Below are 18601 nucleotides of genomic sequence, written 5' to 3'. Positions count from 1 at the left end.
TCTGAGGCTGGAGTGGGGGCTCAGCCCAGCTCACGGGCCTCCCCATCACAGCTGCTAGGCCTGCCTGCCTGCTGGCCCCAGACTCCCGGCCTAGGTCATGACCCTCCACCGCCCAGTGTACCTTTTCTGCTCCTATCTGCCAACCTGGGCCCCAACTTCTGCCCAGCCCTACAGGAACAACAGCTGCTCCGCTGAAGAGCCCTTGCAAACCAGCTCTGCCCCACCCACGGCATCCTGTTTGGGTCCCATACCTGGAAAGGTTGAGCGCCAGCTGGTCCAGCTGCCATGCGTGGGCCTCAGCAGCCTCTACCAGTTCTAGTTTGCTGCTCGCTGGGGAGAACGCATGCATCTTCTCAAGCAGTGGTGTCCGGGCGCCGTCCAGGCTGGCAGCAAGGTGCTCATACTCCTGGGGTGAGGGGTATGTAAGGGGGGACCCTCGTCCCCATCCCTGCTCACCCAAACCTGATCTGGGTGTGCCTGCCCCCACTGAGTATGCAGCCCTTGGGGAGGGGGGTGCTCACCTCCCTGGCCTGGTCCATGCCACGCAGAAGCTCAGAGACCCGGGCCAGGGTGTCTCTGGCAGCCTGCAGAGTAGCCCCCAGAGTGGCATTGTCCCGGGACAGCTCCTGCTTCCGTTGCTGGAGATGATGGGGAGAGCATGGGAGGTAACAGAACAGAGGTGAGGTGAGAAAGTAAAGGGGTAGGGGTGACGAGGTGACGAGTCCGAGGGGGCAGGGCCAGCTCTCTACCAGGGCTTCCTCCAGGCGCTCCTGGTTGCGGCTGTTGAGCTCCTCTGCCTCCCGTGTGGTGCCCACTGCCCGGTTCAGGGCCTCCCGCAGGTCCATGAGTCCGGCCTCATGCCGGGCCAACTGGTCTCGGGTGTGTGTGACCAGCGCCTGGTTTCTCTCCCAGCGTCTGGTCAGCTGCTCCTGCACACGGTCCAGCACTGGCAAGGCCCAGGGTAGGAATGGTCACTCGGGTGGTGCCCCCCGGTGCCTGCCAGCCCCCATCCGCCCTACCAAGCTGACGGGACGCCAGTCTGGACTGGCCTCAGCCCCAGGGCCCTTCCCACTCTGCCCTGCTGGGAGGACCCCACTCACATCGCTGGGCCTCCCCCAGCTCGGCCTCAGCGGCTGCTCGTGGAATCCCCAGGTCACGTGCCCGCATCTCCTGGAGCAGCCGTTCCACTTCGGCCAGCACCCGGCGCAGCTGCTCACCCGATGGGATTGAGGCATTGGCTGGTGCCAGGCGGTCCGTCTGGGACTCCAGCTCTGTGGGGGTTTGGGGAACGGGCTGTCAGGGCCCAGGGCTAGCCTGCTGCCAGGCAGAACTCTACCCACTAGCTTCCATCCAGAAGCCCCTGGCCAAGCCTCTTCAGACAACCCACACATGAGCTGGCAGGCCCTGACTCTGAGGCCTGCCTGGCCTCCGGTCCATGTCGCCTCGCCTCCCGCAACCCCCACGGCAACACCCCCACCACTCCCTCTGCTCAGCCCACTCCTTGGTCCCCTGGTTTAACCAGCCCTCCTCCCAGCCCAGCGCTCAGTCGCAATTTCATCTTCTAGACCCTATCCTGGGCCTGGTCCCTTCTGATCTCTTCTTGTGACACGTGTTAGGTTTTAACTAAGGCTCACCCACCACTTCTACAACTTTGCAGGGACCACCTGCCCTCTTGTTCTGGCCACGGGGGCTGCCCCTCTCCCCTCCCTACTCGGACCTGCTGTTTCTGTGACCAGGGCGCCATCTCCCTATCTAAACACCCCAAAGTGTGTTTAGAGGCCAAGCCCCCAGAGGCACACCTCTGCCCTCAGCTCAGAACATCACTCTGCTCAACTCTCCCCACCCGCCCAGCTGGGCCAGTGCCTACCATTCAGGGCAAGGTCCACAGCCCGGACGGCTGCCAGCAGCGTCCGTGCCCAGCCCAGCGTGGCCTTGGTGCTGTCCAGTAGGTGGCTGGCCTGGGCTCGGGCTTTGGTGGCCTGTGAACAAAGTGCCCCATCAGGCCTCAGCCCCTGCTGGCTGAGGAAAGCCTGGGAGCCTGGGGAGGGACCTTGAGCCTGAGCCGAGGTCAGGGGTGATTCTGGGTGGTTTGGGGCCTGAGGAGAGAGACTTCTCAGGGAGGGTTTTGCTGAGAGGGAGTGGGGGCATCTCTGGAGGACTATTCCAAGGGGTTCTGGGGCGGGAGTCCCCAGGGGCCTGCCTGGCCATCCAGATGCTGAGTGTCCTGCCCAAGGCTTGAGATCTGTCGTTCCAGTGCCTCCAGCTGCTGTGTGGTCTCATAATGGGGGCCCGGGGGGCTCCGGAGCTGGCTCTAAGGGAGAAGAAGGTGAGCCTGTGACCCAGGACAGGTAGGCTGGGGGCCAGGAAGGCTGGGGGCCAGGAGAGGGTGTCTGGGGGTCGGGCAGGGCAGTACCTGCAGGTCAGTGATGGAGGCGTTCAGCCTGTGCAGCCTGGCCCAGGCCACAGAGCTGGCGTTGATGCCACTCAGCTGCTCCCGGATGGCAGGGAGGAGGGTGCCGGCCCGCTCCAGGTCATCCAGGAGCAGGACCACACAGTGGTCACACACTGTAGGCAGGGGGCAGGTGGGTGCGGGGTGAGGGGGGCAGGGAGGGCAGGGGCCAGCAGGGAGTCACAGGGGCGTCAGCATGGTAGAGATGGTCACTGGGGCTCACAGAGATATAACAGGGGTACTGAGCTAGGCTGAGGGTGATGAGGTGAGTGGGAGGTCAGAGGTTAGCATGGGGGTCTCAGGATCAACAGGAGGACAGTTATGGGGTCTCAGAAAACAGAGAGAGAGCTAGGGCCAGAGGGCTGCTCTGGAAGTCCAGATGAATGTCAGGGTCACCAGGTCAGCAGGGGGCTGGGACCTGCACTGCCCCAGGGCAGGGTGAGCAAGGTGTGTTCCGGTGGCCAGGGCAGGGACACACCTTCACAGTGCACGCCGTGGCCCCCAGGTCCTCCTGGCACGGGCACCTGGTGCTGGTGGCTGCAGGTCTCACAGCGTTCCCCACTGAGCCCAGGAGGGCACGTGCAGCGGCCCGTGTGCAGGTCACAGTGGCCCCCCTGGCACTGGCAGCCTTGGGTAGGAGGGGTGGGAGAGGCAGGGTGAGTAGCTGGCTGAGGACCCTGGGGGTACTCACCATCCCAAGGTACCCCGCCTGCTCGCACTCACGCCTGCAGCCCTGCTCGGGGAGCCCCCAGTGGCCGGGGGCACACTCGCGGCACTGGGGTCCCCCCGTCCCTGGCCGGCAGTGGCACTGCCCACTTTGGGGGTGGCATTCGGAACTCTCGGCGGCTGGTCCACAGGCGCATGGGTGGCAGCCCTCGCAGGCCTCGAAGCCAAAGTGTCCTTCCTGGGGGCACAGACTGCAGTCACGGCTCTGCCCAGCCCTCAAAATCCACCTTCCTTCAGCCCTGGAGCCATGAGGCCCCGCCCACACAAAGCCCCGCCCCTCCAACCGGGCCCCACCCACAACAAGCCCTGCCCCTATCACCCTGAGCCCCACCCACAAACTCCACCCCTCCTACCAAGCCCTGCCCCTATATCAAGGTCCCGCCCCTCCCAGGCAGTGCTACCTGACAGCGGTCACAGCGCAGCCCAGTCACACCGGCCTTGCAGAGGCAGCGTCCACTGTGAGGGTCACAGGCCTCTGTCCCGCATGGGGAGCAGTCACATCCTGCAGAAAGTCACCCTGGGAAATCACCCTAGCTTCTTCCTAGCCCTCGGAAGCCCTTACTAGGCTCCTACTCCACATGCACCTTCTTCCTGCCCCAAAGGAAGCCCCCAGACACTTACTTTTCACCGCCTCCCTGCTCCATCCAGGTCCAGACCACACAGCTGCCTACTCACTGTCCCACTGTGCCCAACTTCGCTGCAGCCCAGGCTCAGCCCCAGAGGAGCCCTTTGGGGAGCCCTGCCAGAGTCCTCCTGGGAACCCCCACCCTCTGGAGAGGCCAGAGTCTCCAAACAACCTCTGGCCTGGCCATGGGGGTGCCTGGTCGTGAGCTCAGGCACCCTGGTTAGGTCTACACCATCCATGCTGGCCTCAGCCCAGGACATGGGGAGGACACCCCTCATCCCTGACCTCCCCGCTTACGGGTGCAGTTGCCGGGCAGTAGGGCGTTGCCATAGAAGCCAGGGGCGCAGCTCTCGCAGCGGGGCCCAGTGGTGTGGCGCAGGCAGCCGCGGCAGGCGCCTGTTAGGGGGTCGCAGTCACTGAAGAGCATGTTGGGGTCACCGTTCCCGCTACAGTCACAGGGCTGGCACGAGCTGCCCAGCACCAGGGGGTTCCCGAAGAAGCCCGGTGCACACCTGGGGGGGAGGCGTGGTCAGTGGGTGGCGCTGGCTCAGGCACTCAGTGCCCTGGGCCCCTCAAACAGACCCTGCCCCACTCAGGCACTGCCACCCAGCTCACCGCTCACAAGAGGCCCCAGCGTAGCCGGGTTTGCAGAGACACTGGGTGCGGCCCCCTCTCAGGATGCAGCCTGTCGCAAAGCTGCAAAGATGGAAGTGGTCATCACACACTGGCATTCTCTGGGTAAGCACCTGTGTACTCAGGCCAGGCCGGGCATCAGGTGCTGGGGTCCCCACCTCATGGGCCCATCTGGCTGCACTGGCCTCTACAGAGGGCAGTGTTGATTCAACCAGGTATGGGGCTAGTATTCCGTTCTGGGTCTATAAAGACTTTGGGCCACCAACCAACAGTCGGGACCCGGGATGGCTGGCCCAGCTTACTTGTTGGAAGGCACGGCCAGGGGGCAGGGGCAGCTGATGCAGGGGGCTGCAGGGTCCTCGGACCCAGTGCGCACGAAGCCGGCCTGGCAGCGCTCACAGTGGTCACCCTCAGTGTTGTGCTGGCAGCCCTGGGCAGAGGGAACAGTTCAGCACCCACAGTGGAGGCCTCACTCCCACCAGCTCCACCCCCAGCCCTGCAGGGTCTGTGCCCAGGGCATCCACCCCTGCCTAGACCTCAGCATACCCACAACCAGGGACCCAAAGGTGCCCTGGCCTTCCCTCCTCTGTGCCTTTGGTGCCTGCTTCCCGCCCGCCACAGGGCCCCACTTACTACACAGACGCCTGAGCCAGGGAGGCAGCGGTCTGAGTGGCCGTGGCACTGACAGGGGATGCAGCGACCCAGGAAGAGACCTTTGATGTCCCGGTAATAGCCAGGGGCACACTCCTGGAGTGGGTGGGCACTGGCGGTCAGGGAAGGAGGCAGGGCCAGCCTGACGCGGGGCAGAGCAGGGACCGTGCTCACAGGTCAGCCCTAGGGGTCCTGACCCTGACGGGCTGAAGGCACGAAGTCAGAGCCCACAAAGCCACACAGACGCCCTGGCTCAGGGCACCCCCAACCCCCATTCTCCTCTAGACACTTCCAAGTGAGTGGAGGGATGCCCCACAGGTGAGATGGGAAGGAGGTGAAGTGGATGCTGCCTGGGTGAACTGTGGATGTAAGATGAACTGGGCCCTAAATGAGTGAAGACCAGCTAGGGCACACAGGGGCCGGGCAGGAAGCAGCTGACAGTGGATGAGCAGATGGTCGAAAAAGCAGCCGGCTCAGCCTGAGGCGGGAAGGCTGGCTGCTAGCAGGGTGGTGCCCAGGAGGTATAAGAGGAGTAGTGGGGTGAGATGGAGACAGAGGCCAAGTGTGGATGCTCGGGGACATGCGGGCCGGGGAGGGGGACCACTTGGCCCTGGTGCCCACCTCCACTGCCTCACCTGGCATGAGTCCCCACGGTAGTTGGCAGGGCACATGCATAGCTCCACATTGCTGGCTGGAGGCCCCCCACCCATCTCACTGGCCACCTCCAGCGCCACCCTGCGCAGGGAGACGGCCGAGGAGGCCTGCGAGAAGAGGGCACGGATATGCAGCTGCTCCAGGCCAGCTAGCACCATCATGAGCTCCTCGCGGGACACGGCGCTGTGGGTCTCCATGTGTCGGAAGTTCCCCTGCGTAACCATGACAGGGATCACTGTGGTGGCCACAAGAGGGCACAGCAGGAGCCCAGGACAGACCCTCCCATGGGGGCGGGGGCACTCAGAGCACATGAGGCGAGGTGGGGGGACATGTGGTACAGGTGAGCAACTCCTGACCTGAGAGACAAAGACAACTCACAAAAACAATGACTGCAAACACAAAAGCATTGATTGGAGCTACTGAGGATAAGACTTCTAAGATCCTGAAGGGATCTGAGAAAAAGATGCACAGGCTACAGACGGAGAGCAGACAGCACAGCTCTGAAGTCAGGACACAGGCTGAGCTTCAGGAATGACACAACCCCACCAGAAAAGAAACAGGTGAAAAAGACAGGAGTGGGCAGTGTGCAGAGGGAACCACAAGGGCAGCGCATTGGAGGAGCTGACCCATCCTGCTCCTTGACGCTGTTCTATATCACAGGGAGCAGGCCCTGCGGCCCTGGGGACCAGGGACGACCGCTCACCTCCACCAGCTGCAGCTCCCCATGGTGAGCATCACCAGGCGCTGGGTACACCGGCTCCAGGAACGTGATGCTCATCTGGTTGCCCTGGAGAGGCAGGTGGGTGGATGAGGGCCAGGAAGCTGGCTGACTACAGTCTCAGCTTGGCTGTGCCCACTGCCCACCCCCCCAAGATCCCCTGGTTGGCCACCTGTAGCACCACATCTGGCCTGCTTTCCATGGGGTTGAACACGTCCCCGCGCTGGGTCTCCGAGTGCAGTTCATAGCGGAGGGTCCCACCATAGGACGACACCTGGAGGCCAGACAGAGAGATGCGACTTGGCCAGACTCAGGCCAGGGGCCCCGGAGTCGATTGACAGCAGTGGTTCTGGGCACCCTGGGGCTGGGGGTACGGGTGGGGCCGGGCACCCTCACAGAGCCTCCTCCCTCCCTGCTTGCCCTCAGCCTCCAGGAGGCCCTGGATCCTCTCGAGGTGCCCTCCCAGGGGACACTTGGCTGCTCACCCGGTCCCCCAGGTAGGAGGGTGGGGCCTGCCAGTACAGCTCAGGGATGGCCTCGGGCACACGCTGCAGGTCTGCGCGAAGCATCAGCGGCTCCTGCCGCTCGTGGGGTACCACCTGCCGGTCACCACTCAGCAGTGTCCAGCCCTCCATGTCCACGAACTGTGGGGCACACAGATGGGTCACACAGGCTCATGTTCAACATCCACGCAGGCTGACATGTCCCTGCCTGCCTGCCTACACACCTCACGACGGGCATAGGTTGAGCTCCGGCAGCGGTCAGTGGCCCCGAAGCAGAAGCAGCGGGTGCAGCCTTTGGGGCTGGCAGCATCCAGTGAGAATGTCCCCAGGCGGCACTGGTCACACCTCGGGCCCTGAACGTTCTCCTGAGGGTGGGAGGGCACGGCAGGGCAGGATAGTCAGCCATGTGCAGGGGGTCCAGCCAGTGTTGCCTGTCACCCTGCAACTGAGCTGGCTGTCCCAAAGTATTCCAGGAGGCCCCAGCCTCCCAGAAAGGACGAACTTCAGCTGACAAAACAAGATGAGGGATGGGGTGAGGAGCAGGCTGGGCCAGTGGACCCCTCACCTTGCAGTAGCACTGGCCTGTGAGGGGGTCACACATGCCGGGCGCAGAGCCTGCCTCGTGGCAGTCACAGGGGCGGCAGCTGGGGAAGCCGTGGAACCCGGGAGCACAGGTGTCACAGCGGCGTCCGGCCACGTTGGGTCTGCACCTGCCATGAGAGGTCAGGAGCTGGCTGGGCCTCCCTCCACCTGCCCTTCATATTGAGACGGGACCAGAGGTGTCCCCCCACCATGGTGATGAACCCTCAAGAGCCAGAGGGGAGGGCGCTGCTGAGCCCCAGGAGACCCTGCCAGGCAGAGATGGAGTCAGGGCCTGCTGGCAGGGGATCCGGGACTGCTCCAAGGCCACAGAGACCCCCAGCGCAGGTACTCACTTGCACTGGCCACTGTCCACATCGCAGGTGGGGTCCATGAGCTCCTGGACACCGGGCCCCGAGCAGTTACACTCCTCACAGCCCACCAGGGGATGGCAGCCAAAGGTCTGGGGCTGGCAGACAAGGCAGTCTGGCGGGATGGTGCGCGGCGGGCAGATGCACTGGCCTGTGAGCTCGTCACAGAGGCGGCCGCTGCAGTCACAGGCTGTGGGTGCGGGCACAGCCCCCAGTCAGCAGGCCCGATGGTGGCCCTGAACGTGGGGTGGGGAGCGAGGCCACCCTACCCCAGCCTGGATCCACCCACTCCAGGCCCCAAGTCCCAGGCAGCTCCTCTGATGTGAAGTCAGGTGCTCAAAACTGCTGTCCGGTCCCCAGGACCTCCCAGACAACAGCACAAGGCCCAACTCTCGCAGACAGGAGGAGGCAGCGCTAGTCCACCAGCTTCGGAACATTCTCCTGACCACTGTTGCCTGGCGGGCACCCCTGGGCACTCCCGGGACTGGGGTACTCACGCCTGCAATTGGGGAAGCCCCAGTAGCCGGTGGCACAGCGGGAGCAGTCGCGGCCAATGACGTGGGCGTGGCAGGGACACTGGCCCCCAAAAGGCTCACATGTGGGGCTCATGGCGCCCACCTCGTGGCAGCCGCACGGCCGAGCCCCATTGTTGTAGAAGAGTGAGAGGGAGGTGGCGGCGCTGCGGCAGAAGGCAGATGAGCTGGAGGGGCTGGGGGAAAGGAGGAGGTGAGGCCAGCTGCCAGCCAGCCACACCTCTGCACACCGCCACCCCCAGCCCCGAGCCCTGCCCACCTGATCTGGTAACCGTGGGTGGCGCACTGGCTGATGAAGTCGTAGGACTTGTCCAGGGGCTCCTCCCGCAGGTAGCTGGAGCTATAGGCTTCCTCGGGGACCACCAGTACGTACTCCTAGAGCATCAAGGCCCAGTCACCTCCCATGGGCCCAGCGCTTCTCTCCCGTAGGCCAGCATCCGGCCGGATAACGTCATACCCTGTCCTGGGCCCTAGCGAGGCTGCCAGGTTATGGGTCCCTCCCTTGGTCACTCAGAGGGGAGGCCGGCCTTTGCCAAACAGAAGCTCAGGAACAGGTCATGAAAAGGTAATTGGGCTCCTGGTGCCCCCATCCCTTTCTGCCAGACACCCCCGTCTCCTTCCAGGCCTCCTCCTCCAAGAAGGCCACTCTGACCAGCAGGGCCCCCAGGAGCTGGTGGGTGTCATCTTGGCTCATGGACCTCCAGGGCCTCTCAAGATGGGCCTGGAGGTCCCCAGATGCTCCTGCCCTGGCACTGGGCTCAGAGTCGCCTGTAAGGAGCAGGGAACACGCCCTGGCAGGGTAACCTCTAATGGTATGACGGGTGGAGGACAGACACCAGCCTCCGACTCACCAGCCAGAGCCACCGGCCCTCAGGCACACGCACGGTCACAGTGAGTTCACTGTCAGTCACGTCCAGGATGGCCCGGCCCTCACACACCACCAGCATGCGGCAGCCATAGCCATGCGGGCAGAAGCTGGCATTGGCGTGGCCTGGAGGCGAGAAACAGTAGGTCAACACCCACCACATGCAGACCGCCCCTGCCCCACGGCCTTGTCCAGGGACCCCTGCAGTCACCACGGAGGAGGGGGCACCCACGGGCAGCACGTGCCACTGTGGACTGTGTATCTGTGAACAAGACACGGATGTGTGACCCGCCCAGAGGCCCAAAGGCCGGGCACACTCGTGCAACATGAATTGGCAGTGGTCACGTGCAAGGGCCGGTGAGATGCAGGTCTCTGGGCCCCACAGAGCAGAAGGGAACAAATACACATGGACATGTGTCCCCAGGGAGCCTTCAGTCACCCTGGCACGTGGTGGGGGAGTTCTGAGTTACCACACAGACGTGAGGGGCAGGGGCTGCACGTGATATGGGCTGGGGCACCCCGTTTGAAAACCGAGGGCAGGACAAGGTGTGTGGCCCTGTCACTCACAGCTAGGGATGGGCCCCGCTTTGTGGCCACGTGAGCTGTGGACCCAGCTGCACCCCATCCACGTCCTGTATAGGCCGTGTGGACCCCTGACAGCCCTCTCACCCAGGGGTCCACCTTCTCGGCTCACCCTGCCAGACGCGGCCCCCGTTGATGAGGACCTCCACAGCAAAGGTCGGGTGAGCGGGCTGGTAGCAGTGCAGCAGGAAGGCGTAGCGGCCCAGGGCGGGCACATGGGTGGTGAAGACCACAGTGCCCTGCGGGGAGAGGCTCCGGTGAGCCCACACCAGGAGGGGCGGTGTGCCCACAAGGCTGCGAGTCCTGGCCGGGCCCTCACCTGGGGGTGGCGCAGCAGCGTGGGCTCCGCATCGGGGTCCGCAGCAGTGGGGGGGCGGGGCTGGGGCCCAGGTGGGGGTGCGCCCGGTGTCAGCTCCTGTGAGCGGGTCAGCGGGAGGCCGGGCGGCAGCGGCAGCACCTGGCAGTCTCTGAGGAGCACGGGCTGGGGTGGCTTCGGGAAGCGGGAGGGCAGGCAGGCGGCACTGGGGCAGGGGATACACCGGTGAGCTCCCGTGTCCCCGAAACCACCCTGCCACCCCCGCCAGGCCCCCAGCCCCACTACCTGCTGGGGCTAAAGGCACCATGACTGCTGATGCAGTGGACTCGGGGCTCCACGAACTCTGAGCTGAAGGTGTCCATGGGTACCAGGGTGACGCTGTGCTGTGGGCAGCAGATGGTGTGGGTGTGAAGGCAGGTGAAACCCAGCTACACCTGCCCAGGCTGGCCCGGCTCTTGGCACTGAGCCCCTGATCCCCACTCAGCCTGCCTCTCCTCTGGCCACACAGACCCCAGCCCTCGACCGAGGTTTCTGGGCCCTGGAGTGCCTTCCAGCCCCACCCAACCCCAGGCCACACCTCCTCTTCCTGCGCCCTCCCCACCGTCCGTGGTCACAGGGCAGGACCCAGCACAGGCAGGTGTTCTGCAAGCCAGGGCTCGTGAGCAGGCGTCTCCGCCCTGTGCTGTCCCCAAGGTGTAGAAACACATGTGACAAGTATGGTAAAACACGACCTCACAGTGTGTCTAGAAAAACCCTAAACAGCGGAGAGAAGACTGAGACTACAACGACAGCTCAGTCCACCCCGACACGGCGCCAGCAGAGAAGACAGCACACCCGTGAGACTCCCGTATGGCAGGTTCCAGAAGAGGCACACTAGGCGCGCAACCAGTGTCCAGGGCGCCCACGGCGGGGGGCCGAGGGGCATCTGGGGTGGGGCTGTCTTGCCTCCTGGCCTGGGTGCTGCGGGAAAATCGTGCTTGGGCCGTGGGTATAGCTCCATGGGAAGTTTACAGCGACCCAGCCCAGGACTGCAGGGCTGTGTGTGTGTGAGGAAGGAATCACAGGGGTTCCAGCATCAAAAACTTAGGAGGAAGCTATGTGACATGAGTCACTCAGCAACGTGGAAGAGACACACAGACTCTGGAAGGAGGAATGAGACACGGCAGATGGGGTGTGGGACTGTGGTTTTCGTTGCAGGTCTTTTCAATATTTGAAGCTTTTATAAAATCTGCACATATTACTCTGATAAAACTGTTAAAGCCTAGGGAAACATAATGATGAAACTGTGTAATACTCTGATGAGAAAAATTGTCATCTATTTCGTCACTTACTGAACAAACACGTATGCTTGGTTCTGGGCATCAAACTAAGGGTTAACACTGCACAGAGTTTAGTGATGCAGAACAGGCCTGCAAACCCAAGTTAACCTTGGGATTTAGTTTCCAACTCTGAGGAGGACACAGAAGCAAGTTACTTCGATGCTAGTGAGTCCCAAGCGTCAGGACCTAAGACGCTCACACGGTGTGGCATTTTTGTAAATTACACCAAAAAGTGGCCTTTCATTAAGATTGTTCTTTCTGGGCTTCCCTAGTGGCTCAGTGGTAACGAAGCTGCTTGCCACCCTGATTTGGAAAGATCCCACATGCTGCGGGGCAACTAAGCCCGTGGACACAACTACGGAGACCACACTCCGCAATTGCTGAAGCGAAGCCCACACACCCTAGAGCCCGTGCTCTGCAACAAGAGACGCCACTGCAGGGAGAAGTCCACGCCTGGCAACAAAGAGTCGCCCCCGCTCGCGGCAACTAGAGAAAGCCCGCACAGCCGAAAATAAATTAAAAATTTACAAAGGTATTTCTTTCTACCCTGGCTCCAACTCATCATAGTTCCCCTTAACTGACTACAGGCATTCTTTATAAATAAATACACGTTTCACACCCACAGGAAAAAACCTGCAGGGGAGGGGTTCTGGAAGAGCCTGGACTCAGCACAAGCTGAGGGCGGTGCCTGCAATGGGCATCCAGACTCACCACACTCTACTTCTGTGCATGTTTAAATCTTTGGAAAGATGGAGCTCTGCAGTGGGGTCCCGGAGCCCATGCAGGTGAGGGGTCAGGGCCTTACCAGGAAGAACCGTGCCTGCTCGGCTGTGACCCGGATGCTGGCCTCCGTGTCCAGGTGGAAGATGGCCAGGTGGCGCTGGGCATCCAGGGCGGTGCCTCGGCACAGGGTGCTGGGGGGCAGGCAGAGGTGATTAGTGGGTAGGGCAGCTCAGCGCGCACCCTCTACCCGCTCCCTACACACCTGTATGGGCAGGGGTGGAGGGTGAGCACCCCCTGCTGGGGGGCCCTCTGGGGGGTGTGCACTGCCACATCCACCTCCTGGCGGGCGTCCTTGTTGGCATACTCCATCACCAGGGCATAGGGGCCTGGCTGAGGCACTGCCACCTGAAGCTGGACGTCCACCTGGGGGGATAGGGCAATGTGAGGCCCCATCCCAGGCCCCTCCAAGAGAACAGGGTGCTCCCAAACACGGCCCTTCCCACGCTCTGTGCCCAGAGCCTCGTCCTCCCATCTCAGGGCCTGCGTGCCCACCACTCCTGCTGCTGGAGGCACTCCTCTTGTGGCCACTCGACCTTCCAGCCTATGCTCACCCTGAGTCTCCCCTGCCCATCGTGGCCCAGCAGCCTCATCACTGTAGAGTGTCTGGTGCCTGAAGTGAACCAAGGACCTGCCACCCCCTCATGATAAGCTGGAGCACTGGGCCACCCTCACCCCATTTACAGCTGAGGTCCCAGGCACTGACTCTCAAGGTCAAAATCCAGAAGGCAGCAAGCACTGCCTGAGCCACTATCTGTGCCATGCCTGCGTCTCTTTTGCCCTGTACCCATGTCCCTTCTGCAACACGGACCCTCATCCTCCAGGCCAAGGGCACGCCTCCCCAGGGCTTGATCCTACTTGTCCCCAAGGGGCCCCAGGGACACGCACATCAGTGCCCCAGCAGACAACAAGCGGCGGGTGTGCAGGGCTGAGCTGCTCCATGGGGCAGGGCCGGGGTAGGCTGTTGTCATGGCGACACAGGGCATCGGGCCCAGCGGCGGAGGGGAAGCCGTTCAGGGGTAGGTGGGTGTAGAGCAGGCAGCTGGTTGGGGACACACAGTCTGGTCAGCACAGGGCAGGTGGCCTGGGCACCGGGAGGGACAGGTCTACCCCAGCCCCGCCAGACTGGCCCTCACTTGTCTGCAGAGCGCTGGGCGTTTGGCTGGAACGTGCAGGGCTCGGTCACTCTCAGCTGCAGCAGGGCCGCCTCATAGTAGGCACTAGGCAGCAGAACCACATAGTCCTTGGGGGGAGGGGGGAGGTTAGGTGTTGTGGCCCCTGCCGGGCCCCACCCCAGCCCTCTCAGCCCTGCCTCACCAGGAGCACCCCCTCGGCCTCCACGAGCAGGGTCCAGGCGCCAGGGTTCAGCACGAAGGGCTCCCCCAGGCCCCTCTGGGGCACAGTGACAAAGGCAGGCTCGGTGCTAGGTGGGAAGGCCACGGGCTGGCTCTGCTCTGTGCCTGGGGGTGGGGACAGTGGGCTTTCTGGACGCAGGGGTAAGACGGCCACTGCAGGCCACGGTCACCAACCCCCCAGGGTCAGGAGAGGCCTGGCCTCCCCACCCACGCATGGGGATGTGGTGGGAGCTGGGTGGGGAGGGGGGATGTGGCAGGGGCTGGGTGGGGAGGGGGCAGCCCCAGCACTCACAATTGGGACATGTGGTGAATTTGCCCTCGTCTCGCATGGAAACCCGCCCGCTCACACTAGTGGGCCCACGGTTGACGTAACGGAAGACGAGCCGGAAGAGGTCAGGGGAGGTCAGGTTCAGCTTCGCCACGATCCTGGGCTGCAGTGGGGTTGGAGGGCACAGAAAGTCAGGGTGGCCCCTCCTGGTCATGCTCAGTCCACATCCATGAGCTCAGAGGCGCACCCACCCTCTGCCAGCCATCATGCCAGGAACACTGAACCCGCACCTGGATGGGTGTCATCTGTGCATAGCCCCTCCAGCTGAAGTTCTCGAACTCCAGGGGGTTGAAGCCGAAGCGCACAGCGTGGCCCTCAGGCGTGGCCGCCTCCTCTAGCTCCAGGCGCAGGTGGTGTAAGTCAGGGAGATAGTGGTCCTGAGCAGGCCTGGCCACAGCAGGGGCGGTCAGGGCGGGACAGGTACTGGCCCTGCACCGCACACCAGTGTCCCCAGGGAGAAGCCAGTGGACAAACTGCTGCCCCAGCCCAGCTGGGGCATGGTACCCACTCGCTGCAGGTGGAGCCCTGGGTGTTGGGGCGGCACATGCAGGCACCCGTCCTCAGCTCACAGCTCTGCCCCAGCGCTCCGCCAACATCACACCGACAGCCTGCAATGGGGGAGCGAGTGAGTGAGGCCCAGCCCCATGGCCTCCATGCTCCTCCCGCAGCCCCTGGCTCAGGACTCCTCTCTGTCCACCCTCCGTCAAGGGTGACCCAGGCTGAGAAGACGAGTGTTACTGCCACCAGGACCTGCCCGGGGCTCTGGACAGCAGAGGGTCAGGATTTAGGGCAAGAGCTCTGGGATTGGTGAGTGACGCCTGCCAGGGTATGGGACGGGGAGAAGGATGGGGTGAAATCTGCAGCCCCTCCACACCAGCACAGGTCTGGTCAGGCACCCAAAGTGGCTCAGTGAGTGCCATGTGACACCCAGACCTTGGCTGGCCCTTGTCCCATGTGTCCCTCCTTGGGCCTCTGCCTCCCCGGCACGTGGTCCAAGGGCCAAGCAGTGGGCCTTACTACGGCAGCCGAAGTAGTCAGCCTGGTCCAGCCCGAAGAAGCCGTCCTTGCAGGCCGCGCAGGTCTGGCCACACACGTGGGGCTTGCAGAAGCACTGGCCGTTGCCCTGGAGGCCGAGGGAGAAGCTGGGACCAGGCCTGGGAGGGTCCCTACACTCTGTTCCCATGGCCCCAGCACCTCTGCCCTCAGACTTACCGACTGGCACTGGGCAGCCCCACCCAGCGTGCCCCTGGGATCACAGTTGCAGCCTGGGGGAGAGGCAGAGCAGGGCTGAGAGTGGGACGAGGGGCAGGAGGGCTGGACTCCATCTCCACCCTGGCCACTGTGGAGCCAGCCCTCCCCTCCGCAGGGTCTCCCCTAGTACCCTAACACCACTCCAGGCAGACTCACGGGTACAGCCCTCAGGGTTGCTAGGACTCAGCCCCCAGAATCCAGGTTTACAGCGGTCGCAGCTTGGCCCCTCCACGTGAGCCCGGCACGTACAGGGGGCCTGTGCCTGGGAGAGGATGAGACTGAGGGTCAGAGCAGGTCCTTGCCCTCCTAGCACAAACCCTCAGCCCTGGAGCCTGGCCCCATCTCTGGCATCACCCAACCAGGGCACCAAATGGGCTCTGAGGTTGCCATGGCAACCGAGCAGGTGAGTGATGGTTTCTAGAAGTGAAGGCCTCAGCACCAGAGGGCTGCCCTGAGCTCACCTCGGGAGGGACACGGTCAGCTGGGGCCAGGCCAGCAGGATGGCAGGAGCCAGCTGTGGAGAGAGGCCCAAGCCACAGTCATTACTCAGCCACTGACCCTGATGGCCGAGGGCTTCCCCAGGCCTGGCCAGGACCTGAGGCCCATGGGAGCCGGCACACATGCCTTCCACGTGTATGAACAGGCAAGAAACCACGCGTGCCTTCATGCCCTAGTCCCCATAGCTGTGAAGGCATGTGCTCTCCCCCATCACACAGCTGTGAACACACAATGAGCACTCACTCGCACAAAGCACATAAACAAGCATGAATAAATGGACAGCACGTGACCACATGCGCAACACATGGACACTCACGTGAATGCAGCGCGTGAACAGAGAGCACACAGTGCACTGCAACAGTCGTGGGAACACGCAGCACATCACACACACACACACACACACACACACACACACACACACACACACACACACGGGGCCAGCCCCACCTTCGCAATAGGGGAAGTCGTATGCTCCGGGCACACACATGTCGCACCGCAGTCCCGTCACTCGCGGTCGGCAGCTGCACTGCCCGCTGCGGGGATCGCAGGCTGCATGCAGGGAACCTTCGGGGGAGCAGTGGCAGGCTAGAGGAGGGGGAGGACGGGGTGTCAGCACGTGGAGAGCATGTGTCCTCCCCTCCCTGCCCCCACCCCCTGCCCCCACCAGGGCACTCACGAGCACAGTCGGGGAAGCCGTGGAAGCCGGGGCTGCACTCCTGGCAGGTGGCTCCCGCATAGCCAGGACGGCAGCGGCATAGCCCGCCTGCCCCACATAGCTGGTCCACGGATCCCCGGGGGTCACAGGCGCAGGCTGCAGAGGACTTGGGGTCATGCTCTGGGCGCCTGCGGTGGCCCTCCCCCCTGCCCAGAGCCCCACCAAAGCCACCCACTCACCGTGGCACTCGGGATAGCCATGGTAGCCCAGGCGGCAGCGGTCACAGTGGGCGCCGTTGAACTCTGGCCGGCACAGGCAGCGGCCAGTGGCGTCACAACCCTCGGGGAGGGTCCCCACGGGGCTGCAGCCACACACTGCAGACGGAGAGTGCAGGGGCCCTGAGCCGGCAGCCCAGACCCAACCCCACTCCCGCCTGCCCACTGGGGGTGCCGTACTCACACTGGCAGAGGGGGAAGTGGAAGTAGCCGGGGGCACAGCGGTCACACGCGGCCCCCTCGAAGCCTGTCCGGCACATGCACTGGCCCGAGTCACGGTCACAGGTTCCGTCCACCACGCCGGGGCTGGAGCACTGGCAGGCTGCAGGGAGGAGGAGGTCACAGAGGGGCCGGGTTCCTGGGCCCTGCGAGGGGATGCTGCCAGGGCCAGGGCTGGACTCACGCTGGCAGCCTGGGCCGTAGAAGCCAGGGGCGCAGAGCTCACAGTGGGTGCCCTGGAAGTTGGGTTTGCACACGCAGTGTCCCACCTGCGGGTCCTTCCGGCAGGCATTGCCCTGGGTCCCGGCGGCACTACAGTCACAGTCTGGAGGGGGACAGGGGTGGGATGGGGGTCTCAGAGGCCCTGCAGCTGCCCCGCTCAAAACCTCCCTTCTCTACAGACTCCTTTCCTTGCCTTTTGACACTGCACTCATGCACAGTGAAAAAGACTTTAAAAAGGCCAACACGGGAAAGGGGATGTTTTAGGAAAACAGTGGCATGCAATGAAATCAGGAGCATTTTACATACACATAATTAGTTATTTATAATATGGACACAAAGTCAACTGCAGGTGTTGACATAACCAGAGAAAAAGCAAAAACAAAATCTTAACAAAGCGGAGAGAAAATTCTACTCTTTATAAATAATTCTGGAGATTAGGAAGAAGGAAGAAAAAATGTGCTAGATGTCTTAACTGATGCACAAAAAGGGACTAAAGCTATTTTTGTTACTGACATAAAATAAATAATGGTTGGTTGTTCAGTCGCTAAGTTGTGTCCGACTCTTTGCAACCCCATGAACTGCAGCATGCCAGGTTTCCCTGTCCTTCTCTGTCTCTTGGAGTTTGCCCAAACTCATGTCCATTGAGTTGGTGATGCCATTCAACCGTCTCATCCTCTGTTGCCCCATTCTCCTCTTGCCCTCAATCTTTCCCGGCACCAGGGTCTTTCCCAGTGAGTCAGCAATTTACATCAGACGGCCAAAGTACTAAAGCTTCAGCTTCAGCTTCAGTCCTTCCAATGAATATTCAGGGTTGATGTCCTTTAGGACTGACTACTTTGATCTTGCTGTCCAAAGGACTCCCAAGAGTCTTCTCCAGCACCACAATTCAAAAGCATCAGTTCTTCAGTGCTCAGTCTTGATAATGATCCAACTCTCACACCCGTACATGACTACGAGAAAAACCAGAGTTTTGACTATATGGACTTTGGTCAGCAAATGCTGTCTAGGGTTGTCATAGCTTTTCTTCCAAGGAGCAACTGTCTTTTAATTCTGTGACTGCAGTACAAAATAATGGTTCATTATTTGTCAAAACATAAAGGTAATCTTGGCCCAGACCAGAAGATAGAAACAGAACTTGCAAACCCTCAGAGAAGAAAACACAAACCAACCAAAACATGCTTTGCTGGTCAATCCAGCAAAAGTCAAGAAAGGAAAAATTTAAGCAGAATGAAAGAAATGATACAGTTGGGGCAGGGGCAAGCCCGAACTAATAGCAGCCACGGTCCCTCTGCCAGACCTCATCTCCTCTCATGAGACAAACCCAAAGGCATCGGTTTGACTCTTGAAGGAGAATCTGGTCACACACTTTTGAAAGAATGCACCTTGAACCAAGGACTTGGATAAGAAATAAAGAGATTCCAGAAGGGACAGCGTGTAGTGTGGTGAGCCCAGGCATGAGCACTAATGGAGACAAGGAAGGATGTTGTGTGTGGA

General features: G+C 62.1%; 1 protein-coding gene across 1 annotated transcript in view; it reads right to left on the bottom strand.

Moving 5' to 3' along the window:
- LAMA5 (laminin subunit alpha 5) overlaps window positions 1-18601 on the bottom strand; it is a 51446-nt gene that overhangs the window by 7642 nt on the left and 25203 nt on the right. The window contains exons 12-55 of the mRNA XM_027976973.3: window positions 17070-17210; window positions 16851-16988; window positions 16631-16765; window positions 16413-16547; window positions 16184-16321; window positions 15700-15752; window positions 15395-15500; window positions 15200-15252; window positions 15005-15110; window positions 14496-14595; window positions 14218-14374; window positions 13952-14090; window positions 13622-13764; window positions 13441-13547; window positions 13193-13346; window positions 12510-12670; window positions 12330-12438; window positions 10491-10588; window positions 10209-10410; window positions 10002-10128; window positions 9294-9433; window positions 8702-8817; window positions 8407-8618; window positions 7895-8099; window positions 7525-7669; window positions 7184-7324; window positions 6942-7100; window positions 6629-6730; window positions 6442-6525; window positions 5720-5950; window positions 5067-5180; window positions 4736-4863; window positions 4416-4496; window positions 4098-4312; window positions 3577-3677; window positions 3173-3353; window positions 2928-3077; window positions 2414-2565; window positions 2201-2311; window positions 1868-1979; window positions 1101-1271; window positions 750-946; window positions 522-638; window positions 252-406 (exon numbers count right to left, since the gene is read on the bottom strand). Of these exons, the coding sequence (XP_027832774.1) occupies window positions 252-406; window positions 522-638; window positions 750-946; window positions 1101-1271; window positions 1868-1979; window positions 2201-2311; window positions 2414-2565; window positions 2928-3077; window positions 3173-3353; window positions 3577-3677; window positions 4098-4312; window positions 4416-4496; window positions 4736-4863; window positions 5067-5180; window positions 5720-5950; window positions 6442-6525; window positions 6629-6730; window positions 6942-7100; window positions 7184-7324; window positions 7525-7669; window positions 7895-8099; window positions 8407-8618; window positions 8702-8817; window positions 9294-9433; window positions 10002-10128; window positions 10209-10410; window positions 10491-10588; window positions 12330-12438; window positions 12510-12670; window positions 13193-13346; window positions 13441-13547; window positions 13622-13764; window positions 13952-14090; window positions 14218-14374; window positions 14496-14595; window positions 15005-15110; window positions 15200-15252; window positions 15395-15500; window positions 15700-15752; window positions 16184-16321; window positions 16413-16547; window positions 16631-16765; window positions 16851-16988; window positions 17070-17210 (6022 nt within the window). The remainder of the gene's footprint in view (window positions 1-251; window positions 407-521; window positions 639-749; window positions 947-1100; window positions 1272-1867; window positions 1980-2200; window positions 2312-2413; window positions 2566-2927; window positions 3078-3172; window positions 3354-3576; window positions 3678-4097; window positions 4313-4415; window positions 4497-4735; window positions 4864-5066; window positions 5181-5719; window positions 5951-6441; window positions 6526-6628; window positions 6731-6941; window positions 7101-7183; window positions 7325-7524; window positions 7670-7894; window positions 8100-8406; window positions 8619-8701; window positions 8818-9293; window positions 9434-10001; window positions 10129-10208; window positions 10411-10490; window positions 10589-12329; window positions 12439-12509; window positions 12671-13192; window positions 13347-13440; window positions 13548-13621; window positions 13765-13951; window positions 14091-14217; window positions 14375-14495; window positions 14596-15004; window positions 15111-15199; window positions 15253-15394; window positions 15501-15699; window positions 15753-16183; window positions 16322-16412; window positions 16548-16630; window positions 16766-16850; window positions 16989-17069; window positions 17211-18601) is intronic.

This window comes from Ovis aries, chromosome 13 (genome assembly GCF_016772045.2).
Source record: "Ovis aries strain OAR_USU_Benz2616 breed Rambouillet chromosome 13, ARS-UI_Ramb_v3.0, whole genome shotgun sequence".
In the NCBI taxonomy this organism is placed as follows: Eukaryota; Metazoa; Chordata; class Mammalia; order Artiodactyla; family Bovidae; genus Ovis; species Ovis aries.
The sequence above is the reverse complement of the archived record's forward strand: the minus strand, read 5'-3'. Positions and strand labels throughout refer to the sequence as shown.